General features: G+C 45.9%; 1 protein-coding gene across 1 annotated transcript in view; it reads left to right on the forward strand.

Moving 5' to 3' along the window:
- Nucleotides 1–782: 782 nt before the first annotated feature.
- MDGA2 (MAM domain containing glycosylphosphatidylinositol anchor 2) overlaps nucleotides 783–12,197 on the forward strand; it is a 500,250-nt gene continuing 488,835 nt past the window's right edge. The window contains exon 1 of the mRNA XM_063290587.1: nucleotides 783–969. Within this exon, the coding sequence (XP_063146657.1) occupies nucleotides 897–969 (73 nt within the window). The 5' untranslated portion in view covers nucleotides 783–896. The remainder of the gene's footprint in view (nucleotides 970–12,197) is intronic.

Below are 12,197 nucleotides of genomic sequence, written 5' to 3' on the forward strand. Positions count from 1 at the left end.
CGCTCTTCGGCGAGGCGGGGCAGGCAGGGATGGGAACTCAAAGGCGAGGCAGGAGGGAGGAGAAACGGGCACCTGACCCGAAGACCCGCCCCGGCCTCCCCACGAAGAGCGCAGTGCTTCCCCAAAGTTGGCACCCACCCGAGAGCTCCCCCAGAGCGGGCAGCTAAGAGGGACCCAGGGGAAGAGCGAGGAGGCGCGGCACCTCCCATTCCATTGCACTCCGTCGAGAGGAGAGGAGAGGAGAGGAGAGGAGAGAAGAGGAGGGGAGGGGAAGCGAAAGGAAGAGGGGGCGGCGGCGCGCAGTTGACGTCGCCGGCTCGGTGCTGCCTTGGCCGCCTGGCAGGGCCGGCACGGAGCACGTAGAGTCCAACGTGACCGCGGCGCGCAAGCCCCGCAGCTGCCGCCCCTCGCTCCGGGCACGCTTCCCTTCCCTTTCCTCCCCTTGCCTTCTCTGCCCAGCCCTGCCTGCCAGCCAGCCGGCCACCCAGCGAGGCAGGCAGGCAAGTTGCTCGGCCCCGCGACCCCGCCGGCAGCAGTAGCCAAAGCGCTCCGGGAGGACCCGAGCCGAACCTCCGCCCGCAGGCCTGTGCGTGTGTGTGCCGGGGGGTTGGGGTGCTCCCACTATGGCTTCGGAGCTCCCCGCTGCCGCCGAGGCGCTCGCCCAGCAAAGCGCGCCGCGCAAGGACGCCGCTGCAGCCTCTGTTTTCTAACCGGACTCGGCTGCTGCCGCCGCCGCTGCTGCTGGGGTGGCTCTTCGTTCTCCGAAGCGGCGATCGGGCCGTGGCCGAGCCAGCGAGCGAGCAAGCGTGGTTCAGCTCCTTCCCTCGATCCCCTCTCCCTCCCCTTCCCAGTCCCTCCGGGTCCCCTTCCCTGGATATGTGGCTGCTTCCCCCAAGATGGATTTAGCCTACGGGGTCGTGTGGCTGCTCACCGTGCTGCTGGAGGGCATCTCCGGACAAGGCGTCTACGGTGAGTGCAGCCGCGGCTTTCCTCCTTTTTTTGTCCATTGCCCCCCCCGGCCCCCCGGGAAAAAATCGTGGTGACCTTGCGAGGATGCAGCCCCCTCCCCCGCCGACCTTTACCCCCCTCCCTCAAAGCTTCCTTCCCGGGCTAAGCCCCGGGCTGACCCCCACCTTCCCTCCCTCCGTCCCGGGGGCGCGCGGCAGCAGCCGAGAGGAGCAGCCTTCCCCCCTTCCCCGAGACTGCCCCCAGAAGGCGTTTTGCTAACTTGGGGGGTTGCGATTCCCGCAGGGGCGCGCTCGGAACCCGCTCAGCTGCCGCCGCCGCCGCCTTTTCCCTCTCTGGCCTCTCCGTGCAGTTCCTCCCTCCCCCGATTCTCCGGGCTCCTCCACGGAGGAAGTGCGAGCGAAGGCTTGGGAGAGTTTGGGTTGCTCTGCGCCGCCGTTGCCAGGAGCGCTGGGGTCCGAAGAAGCCAGACCAGCCGGGGGCGCCACGTCCGGAGCTGGCAAAGAAGGACCGAGAGAGAAATAGTTTGTGTGTGTCTGGGCGCGAGCGCGCTCTCGGAGCGGATTAATGAATGAACGAGCAGAAAGAAAGAAAAGAGAGGGGGGATGTAGGGGTAGGGAAGAGGGAGAAGCGCGAAGGGTACCTTGCCTGCTTTTTCTAGCCCCAAATGCGGCCGGGAGCATTTGCTGTTGCAGTCTGCGCGGGTGTCCTACGCAAGGTTTCCTCTCCCTGGCTCGAAGGCTTTCTTGGATGAGCCTGCCGGAGCTTAGCTTTTCCCTGGGCTGGGGAAGGACTTGGCCCCCTCCGTGGCTTATCTGCCCCCCCCGTCCTCCCCCTCTACTGCTTGCTCTTTGGGTAGGTTACCTGCTCTCTCCCGACCGCCTCTTCCCTGCTCCAGCTGAGCCACAGGCTGAACATGAGTAACTCTTTCCCCTTGGGGCATGTTTGGATGCCTGCAAGTTAATTTGGGCCAAGAGAGAGATTAGGGCCTGGTTGCAGTCACACTGAACTGATGCTTGCGGACATGCCAGGGACTAGCTTTGAGGCAAGGCAAGGCGGTATGCAAAGATGCCTCCCTTGTTAGCAGACCGGAGACAGGGCTCCTTAGCATCCAGCCATTTAGACCCTCCAACTACATCTGTGAGATTAGCTCTGGCACTGGAGTGGGGGTGGGGGGTGGGGGGTGGGGGATTGCAATTAAACTTTGCAGATCTATTTCTGGTGTGGCATTCAGTATGGTGTGCATGTTTGGCATATGGGGGTGGGGAAGCACTGAGCATCCCTATAGAATACCAACGGGGAAGGCTCACTGTGTGTGTGTGTGTGTGTGTGTTTCTATATATTTGAAGGAGGCTAAAAATAACCCTTGCTTATATTTCCAAACCCTGTTATGGAGGTGGAAATAAACTTGGGTTGGCAGCCAGGGGGAGACGGTGTTTAACCCTCTGGAAGCAGCTGGGCAGGCATCAACGCGTTGCTGGGAAGCTGGCAGAGCAGTTTTATGCACAGTGGGTTGGCCCCGTTGGCCAATGGGTGCCCAGTGTGAAGGTGGGCACCTGTTTGTGCCATGCAAATCCCAGGCTGACGTTAGCAGAGTGAGATGGGGGAGGGACTGTTCATTCATTCCCTCCCAAGGCAGTCAGCCAGCCTTGACTTCCGTGCCAGGCGTTCGCTGCGGCAATTGTGAGTCTGTGGTGTGTGTAGAAACGGCTTCCCTTTGCGAGGAGGCAAGATACTACTCAAGGTGTCCCTCTACTCACCCAAGTCTTCCTCCTCTCCCTCTCCACCTGGAAGGAGCTGCTACTCAGCCTTGCTTTTCCTTCTGAAATTCATTCCATTTCCCTGGCAACAGCTTTCTGATGCAGGGAATGCCAGCTCTAGCTGAGATTGAAAGGCAGAGCCATCCCTGCTCTTCCTCCCTTAAGTTACTGACACACAGAGAGAAGAAATGGATTTTATGCATGTCTGAAGAGCAAAGGCTTTGACAGGATGCTGGACTCTGCAGCAGAAGCAGGCACCTTCTTCAGGAGAGAATAGGAGTGATCTCTCCTGCTTAGGTTTTTCCAGTGATAAAATTAGGCTGGGGTGGCCTGTAGGAAAACTCAGTTGATGTTTGCTAACATGCCTGATAGCATCCTCAGAACACTTGTGCTAACCTTTGACTGTGTGGTTATTAAAAATGTGCATGGGCAATATGGTATGGAAGTTTTGAGCTAGTTACACAAGATTTGGAGGATGTGCATGTGGGAATGGGCAAATGCACAATAATTTCTCTGAACTGGGGACTCCAAAGGACCCAGGCTCCCTAATTGGTTATACTGAATCCATAACAATCTACCATCTGTTGCTTGTCTTGGCTGACTTTACAGCTCCTGTAAATCTATAGCAGGCACTGTATTTTGGCATCACGATTGACTTAGTATTTATATTTGACAAAAGAAACACATTTTCAAAATTATTTGGCTCTGTGTTATGCAAGGTTCTCCATGGAACACGAGGTGCTCATTCAGCCCAATTGGTTTTTTTCACAAAGATAGCATGGTACATGTAGGCAGATGGTTAGGCACAAGCAAATTGGTCTGTGGGATTCCTCAGCTTGGTTAATGAAGGATGGGTTTGGTTTGCTGTTGGTGTAATGTCTTTTTCAGTTAATTTTTTCAGTGCCAAATGAGCATTAATGAGAATACATGGATGTGGCAGACAACATGACTACCTTCTGGTATGTCCATGTGATTTTGCTCATATACCTGATCGGAATAACGCTGAACATTGAAGGGGTTATTCTGTTGAGTCTGGAGATGTCTCATGGGGCTTGATCATTTATATTCCACTCCTTCTGGCTGGTCTTGTGGAAAAGTGTGTGTGTGTGTGTGTGTGTGAGAGAGAGAGAGAGAGAGAGAGAGAGAGAGAGAGAATAAGGGAGGGAGAGATACACATATACTGAATTTCCTTTAGGCTTTACACCTCAATGGAATTTTCATACCCACACCCTGCTCTGGCTGTCTGCATAGGTGCAGTGAATTGAAATTTATGGCCTGTTGGGTACATATGTGTGGACTGTCATAAAGTCTCTTCTTAATAGATTGATTATTACCATGATGTTCATGGGTAACGATGACCATATTTGCTTCTGGGATTCCAGTGTATACTTCATTGGCTGCCTGAAGGATCCACTTATATTGGCCGGGGGCGGGGGTGAGGAATTGAGCTCAGCATCTTCAGTGCTGCAAGAATGTCTAGATGAGCAATGAGAAAGGATTGGAGGATGCTCAGATCTACTTTTCAAACCTAAGGCATCCTTCTGGGGAAAAAAAGTGGAAAATGTTAACGGATGCCCTACCCCATAAACAGCAAAAGCAACAGGGCTTGGATATCTTATCCCATGTTTGCATAATGTTTGAACTTACAACCATTTCCCTAAGTGGATAAAAGGCTCTAGGGGGCAGTCTTTTACTGGGCCAGTTTTTTTGTGGGAAGGGAGGACTGCAGGCTTGTAGCTTTTGCTGTATGTATCTGTTTAAAGAAATACTCAAGTCAAGCACAGAAGAAATGGCCATGGATGGAGCTGGTCTTTCAAGCAGCTTTAATTAGCTGCCACCATCACCAAGAGTGAGTAGCACGTGCATAAAACCCCAGACATTTATAGAATTTTTTTCCTGAGAAATGAAAACAAAACAGTTGTTTTGTATCTTTTACTCCCTCCAGAAGGATTAGTGTGCTTTCTAGCTAGAACCCACCAGTCATCAAGGATTGGCTATGTTAATTTGAGAAAGCACCTTCTACCAGCCAGAATCCATTAAGGCAGTCTTCTCAACCTTGGCAACTTGAAGATGTGTGGACTTCAACTCCCAGAATTCCCCAGCCAGCCATGCTGGCTGGGGAATTCTGGGAGTTGAAGTCCACACTTCTTAAAAGTTGTCAAGGTTGAGAAACACTGCATTAAGGAGTCATGCTGAGTTCCTGACTAAAGAAACAGCTAAAGAAAACATATCTGGTAGTTATGTATTTATTATTTCTCATATTTATACTACCGCCCATCTCCCCCGAAGAGGGACTCTGAGCGGGGAGTTATTCTTTGGAAAGCACATGTTAATATTACTCCTGCCTTGAAGAATGTCATGCATGTACTTCATGTATACGAGGATGGCTGTGCTTGCGTGATACAAAGATAATAGGTTGTGTCTGAACAACATGCTACATTCCCAGTCTCAGTTTAAAAAAAAAACAGTAATGCCAGTGCTCTGACAAATTAGCTATATTGTACTTCATGGATGACTTGGTTCATATAATATGCAAAAAATAATGACTTGGGTTCCTGCCATAGAAACTTTGGAAAGTGTGTCATTTCATATAGAATTTCTTCACTTGTCCCACAATTAATGAGACTGGAAATTAGACATGCATCTAAAGAATGTGGCTTGGAGGGCCTTTGCACAACTCCATCTTGTGCACCACTTACAACTGTGTCTGGATCAGGAGGCTCTGCTTACAGTCACTCCTACCTTGATGCCAGTTAGACTCTAGCAGTTTGCTCTACATGGGGCTGCCCTTGAAGACCACCTGGAAGCTACAGCTGATCCATAATGCAATAGTTCAAATAATTAAGAGTACCTCCCAATTAACACACCTACTATGAGAGAGCTACACTGGTTGCCAGTTAGCTTCTGAATGCAGTTCAAGGTGCTGGTTGTTACCTTCAAAGCTCTATATGGCTCATGACTTGGATACCCACAGGACCATTTTCTCCCAGTGGTTTCTGCCCATCCAATATGTTCTAGCTGAGTGGGAATCCTTTCTGTCCCATCCCTGAGGGATTCTTGTCATCAAGAACACCTTTTCTGTTGCTGCCCCTTTCCTTTGAAATAATGTTCTATCTGAGATCAAGTTAGCATCAACCCTGTGGGCATTCAAGGAAGCCACCAAGATCAGGTAGCATGGAAAGTGTTTGAGGAAGAAGGTCAAATCAGTCAATCCTACAGTAAATGAACCCTGACTGTTCATTGGAAGGACAGATACTGAAGCTGAAGCTCAAATACTTTGGCCACCTAATGCGAAAAAAGGACTTACTGGAAAAGACACTGATGCTAGGAAGGACTGAAGGCAAAAGGAGAAGGGGACAGCAGAGGATGGGATGGTTAGATAGCATCACCAATGCAATGAACATGAATTTGAGGAAACTCCAGGAGACAGTGGAGGACAGGAAGGCCTGGCGTGCTGTGGTCCATGGGGTCACGAAGAGTCGGACACGACTTAACAACTGAATGAGTACTGCACATCCCCTTCCTGCAGTTGGTGATTGTTGTCATGACTATTTTTCCTTGGTATGTTAATAGACAGGAAGGTTTACTGTTATTGGTTCTGTTATGTCTCCTTGGTTATTCTCTCTATTTTATTTTTGTATTTCTTGCAAGCTGCTTAGAGACTTTTTTACATAGAGTGGCATATAAATTATAGCAATAAAATAAATAGAGCAGGAGTGGGCAAATTTATTTATTTATATTTATATTTCAAATTTAGTCACCACCCATCTCACTCAACAAGTTGTGGCCTGCATGTGTTTCTAGCCCAATTTTTGGAATCTGCCACTACATTTTGGTGGCTGAGCACAAGAAATTAGCAGTACAGAGGTAAACATTTGCCTGGAGAAGAATCCTGAACATTTCAGAGGGAAGCAAGATTAGAATCAGCTAATTTTCTCAATTTCTAATTGATCAGTGCACACTTCTCTTTCCGTAGCACTTCTCTTTCCGTATTCCATGACAACAATTCTGTCAGGTGTCTTTGAAAATGTTGCATCCTTGATCTGTATTGTCAGATAGCTTTTAATCGCAGCAAAATACTGGGAGATGGGTTTTTATTTTAAAATAACATTTACTGATAATAATCTAAGGCTTTGACACAAGTATGAATATTATGATTAATATTTTGCCAGGGCTAAGAAGGCTCAATCAGGGATTTTGCTCTGCAAATAGGTAGGAGGAAGGTAATTAATTTCTGACTCTGAGATGCTTCAGTTCAGCAGGTTGGAGAGTGGATGGCAATTCTATATATAATCAATCCCTTTGGTTCTGAAATGAATTATGGATTCACCCAGTGCAATTGTCCTATTTTACCTGATTCCATTCAGCTTTTATGTTATTCAGTGCAATTGATAGAGTTGTAATTTAAAACAACTGGAGGAGCCCAACTTGAATGAGCCCAATTTGGCCTGGTTACATATCCTCTCTTCCATCTTGGAACTCTCCAGCTACAGTAAGCCTTGAACCTTTGTGTTAACAAAACCCAATTACTGTATTTATATAACATGCTGTGCCCAAAGAAATAGGCCAAATTATGTCTTCATGTGATGGCTTGGCTCCTACAACAAGCTATGCTAATGACTGGATTCTTCACAATGCATGAATCATGAACAACACCTGCCCACCCCATTTCAGCCTAGTGTAACAATCTGTGAGAACCCAGCTTGAGAGTTCCCAGATGGTCCTGCATGCAGAGTCTGGCCCAACTCACTCTGGCTTATTCTGAATGAATGCTGCCTTGTTGACCACAGCAATGCTATAGAGTAAGAGAAGTGCACAGAGCTGCTAACTTTTCTAGAGCCAAAAACAAAATCCACGATAAAACTTGGTTTTTGAGCCTTTATTAGTCCCATTCCAGTTGAGAAGGGAAACATTTTTTATTCAAAATTCATTTTTGCTACAGGTTCAGTGGGTGGCCTTCTCCTATCCACAAATCTTTCATTCTCAGGTCCTTTCTGCAAAACTGAGACCTTTCTACTGGACCCTCTTTCAGGATTGAAGTAAGTCCTGCTACAATAATGTGGGCAGGGCTCTTTCTACACATGGTATGAAATGCACAAGTGCTTAATGCTTCTGCTTTTGTGACATGGAATGAGGGTTATATTTATAGTATTTATGTTATTCTTAACGTGGTTAGCCTCCTTGAGCACCTACCAGACCAGAAAAGTGGTAAAACAAACAAACAATTAAGGAACTTTATCCAGGCTATAACACCAGTCAGAAATTAGGCTAGAAGCCAACTGAAATTAATGCAGGAGGTTCACAAGCAAAATATGCCTTTGGTCTCTGCTCCTTGGTCTCCACCTTTGCTTCAGTAGGTGACAGCACCCAGGCATCCTTGTCTGGGCTTGACAGCTAAGCAGGGTTAGATCTGCTTACTACTTGGATGGGTGATTACAGAAAATTCCAGGACTATAGAACAGAAGGGGAAGACAATACATCCAGGAACCTCTGTAGTGTTGCCAAGAAATTTGCATGGTTGAGTCCATGTAATCTAATGTGACTTGAGGGTGCCTTTACCTCTACCTTTCCTAGGCACTCAACTCCCAGGGAATGCATACACTCCTCATTTCTCTTTTTCTCTTCTCCTTGCTTGGTTGCGTTTATGGCCTCTTCACAGTTCAGATAGGATCATAGCTTCTGGAATACTGGCAACCAAGAATAGAATGAAATTAACAGCAGGCTGTGGAGCAGGGAAAGCAGAGAACAGAGCTAGTGTAGATAGAGGGTCAAATTCAGGCTCTACGTTTTAATTAATTAAATTTAATTTAATGTATAGGCTGCCTGACTCCCAAATGATTTTGTGGGGCTTACAACTAAAAACCAACTTATTAAAAGAAAAATCCAGCAGACTAGAAGATCAAAGTACAATAAGCCAAGCCAAGCCAATAAGGGGGCTCCATAATCATCCTGCCCTCAAGGCTTGGGAGAACCACCAGGTAATCAACAATTTCCTGAACAACGTAAGGGTGGGAGCTACACAGATCTCAGGAGGGAGATTATTCCAGATGGCAGGAATTACAACAGAGTAGGCACACTTCCTTGGTCCTGCAAATGGATACCCACACAGCTTTTGTTTTGTTTTAACTAAAAGTAGTGATTTTGGAGTATTTGAAGAAGCCTTTACTTCGGTCCCATCTGGACCTTCTCCAGCCCCAACCCACTTTTCTTAAGCTCATCCCCATCCATAAGTGGGAAAGGATATGATACAAAGACAGGGATCCTGTGTCCTCAAGAGAAAAAGATTTGACAAGTGCTATTTGGATCTGAAAAGAGCTAGAAGCAAGGGGTTAAGCATCCTCTGTGCAGTCCATCCTTCTTTATTCAGACACAGAAATGCAAGGTTTCCACATTCAAGGTTTAAGTTTGTTATTGATTATCCATTAGGCCATATCAAAGTACAGAATGTAAAATACAGAATATTAATAAGACTGCATATAAAAATAGAATAAAAGAAACACTAAGAAAAATAAATAAAAAATGCAAATCATATTTCTGTATCACCCCTACAGTTTATCCCAATCAGACTCACATATGCAGATCTCAGTGGAACTGTTTTGTTCAAATAAAGGGCTGTATTATATGTAATTTTTGAATTCTGGCCATACATGAAATACATTGTTTTAATATAAGGATCTCAATAGGTTGTTTGTCTGATATGCTATCCTAGATGCTGATCTCTTTCTTTCTTATACAGTTGACATACAAATAATAGGTGTATTATGACTAGAGCACACATTCAAGGTAGTGTGGTTTGTTTGTTTTGGGCTTGGGGTGTGAACTCAGCCACTGTGGTTTGTAAAGCAAGCTTTTATGACTTAACATGATCTGTGAACTAGACCATTATGACTTGTTCAGCAAATCATGTAACTTGAGTAGATTAAGTTACCTTCAACAGGAGTGCATAATCAAGACTGCACTGGCCCACTGAATATCATGCCAGGGGCTGCAATAAAAAAATATGAGGGAGTGATAGGACAAAGCAGCAGGCAGAGGCAAGACAAAAATGAATCTTAGTTTTATTTAAGTTTAAACATAATTAAAACTAAAATGTAGCTGATGACCCACTTATATAATTGTCCCCTTGTATCTCATTAAAAAGAATGATATGGCAACATTGGGAAGGGTTTTAGGGGTTAAGATGTACAGCTTTGGGAAGAAAACTGTAGCCTAGAGCTACCAGTTATATGTAGCTGAGATTCAAATTTACCTATTGTAGTATCTGGGAGCGGGAGTAGACCTAATTCACAAACTGGTTCACCGCTTTATTTTCCAAAAGCTTGGCCTGGCATTCTCTTCTGACCAGAAAATTGTCCTAGAGATACTGCTGTCAAAGGTATGGTTCCATAGTTTCTTCCTATCCTGTACAATCAGACTGTTGGCATGCTTCAGGTTCCTTTGATTAAACAGTATCATCTAGCAGGACCCATGAAGGATGCCTTCTCTGTCATGATGCCTGCCTTCTGGAGCAACCTGTCCCCAGAGATTTGAACTGCCACTACTCTGTATGCTGTTAACACGGTCCTTCTCCAGTCCTTGGAATAGAGTGCTCAGCAAGCCCCTTTAGGTTGTGTGTTGGAGAAGAGGGTTTTTATTATTACTCTGAGTGTTTATTTTATTTTATTTTACTTTATTTCATATATATGAACGAATGAATGAATGAATGATGCTGTGATGTTTCTTTCTGGTCTTCCTTTTTAATTTGTAAGCCACCCAGAGTCATTCAGGTGTTGAGTGGTCATAGAAATGTGTTTTATAAATAAATACAAAAAGAGGCAATGGATCACTGGTAGAGCACACTCTTTGCCCACAAAATATCTCTGGTTCAATCCCCAGCATCTCCAGGGATAGCTTGGAATATTCCCTGAAGTTCTGAAGAGCTGTTGTCTGTCAGTGTTGACAATATTGGGCTGAATGAACCGATGTTCAAGATTTCATGGTGAATGGGTGGCCATACAAATGGAAGGAAGGAAAGGAGGGAGGGAGGGAAGGAGGTGGAAAGAAAAAAGTTGGAAAGGCTGCTTCATGTACATGCGTTCTCAAGAATTTCTAATTTTGTGAGGTCTGGGTTCAGACCTTACTATATATATAGCATACTTGGTATTTGCTCAGATTGTTCAGTTTCCCATTGTAAACAGTAGATCTCCTATTTTGCAGTGAATTTGATAGTTGTCAAGAAGGATGAAGGAGATTTGTCCTGGCAATACAGGTAGCCCTCACTTAACAATGATTCGTTTAGGACGGTCTAGACTTATGACAGTGCTGAAAAAACTGACTTACAACCGGTCTTCACACTTACAACTGTCGCAGCATCCCTGCAGTCACGTGATCATGATTTGGGTGCTTGGCAACCAGTTTGCATTTATGACCATTGCAGTGTCCCGTGGTCATGTGATCACCATTTTCAACCTTCCCAGCTGGCTTCTGGCAGGCAAAATCAATGGGAAACTACATGAATCACTTAACAACCATGTGGTTTGCTGAACGCCCAAGTGATCTGCTTAATGGCCGCTGCAATAAAGGGCATAACATCAGGTTGGATTTGCTTAATGACTGCTTCACTTAGCAACAGAAATTCCGGTCCCAATTGTGGTCATTAAATAAGGAGTACCTGTAGATGATTTTTTAAATTCTATTTGTTGGGAAACAAAGAAGTTTAATTCACCAGAGACATTTGGGGTCAGGTTCCCATATTTAGCTCAGTTTGGGAGCTGCCCAAAGAGATAAATTGGCTGAACTGCATGTCTCATTATATTCTTCAGGACGGTAAAAATCCAGAGGGTTTATTGTGAGTTCAGAACAGGCTACCCAATCTGGGTGAGAAAAGAGCCACAGCATGGGAGCTGGACTGCAGACTCCTTGGATGCACCTTGGATGCAGAAAAAACAATCCTTATTCTACCTCTACATTTAGGGGTTAAGACCTGGTAACTAAGAAACAAGGAAACAGTCTTGAAGTTGTGGTGGATAAGAAAAATATAGGCAATATTAGTGTTGTGTAGTGGCAGCTGTAAACACATCTCAGAGGCTAGAGCATTCAGCCTGAGGAAAAGAAAAAACATCTGGAGCTTTTAACTATGTTACTACTGTATACTGTCTCCCTTCACCCACACACAAACACCATGACTGAACTTCATAAAGTTATTGTGATGGTCCTGGTCCTCAGTTACTAATTCAGAGTCTCTCAAATCACAAGCCATCAAAGGATGTGGAAGAGTTCTTTATTAATACAGGTGATCAGTCCAAGGCAAAGATCAGACTAAGGAAATCCTGCACAGTTACTGGAACAAAATCCCCCTCTGTACCAGCCCCTCCCTAAATTCTGTGTTCACTCTAATAACTCATCTAACTCCCAGCTGCAAATTCTTCTGCTAACAAGCGCTGACTGTGCCAGTCGAGCTGACCTTGGAGTTATGCAGGCCGTCTCAACAAT

Source organism: Candoia aspera, chromosome 1, assembly GCF_035149785.1.
Source record: "Candoia aspera isolate rCanAsp1 chromosome 1, rCanAsp1.hap2, whole genome shotgun sequence".
Classification (NCBI taxonomy): Eukaryota; Metazoa; Chordata; class Lepidosauria; order Squamata; family Boidae; genus Candoia; species Candoia aspera.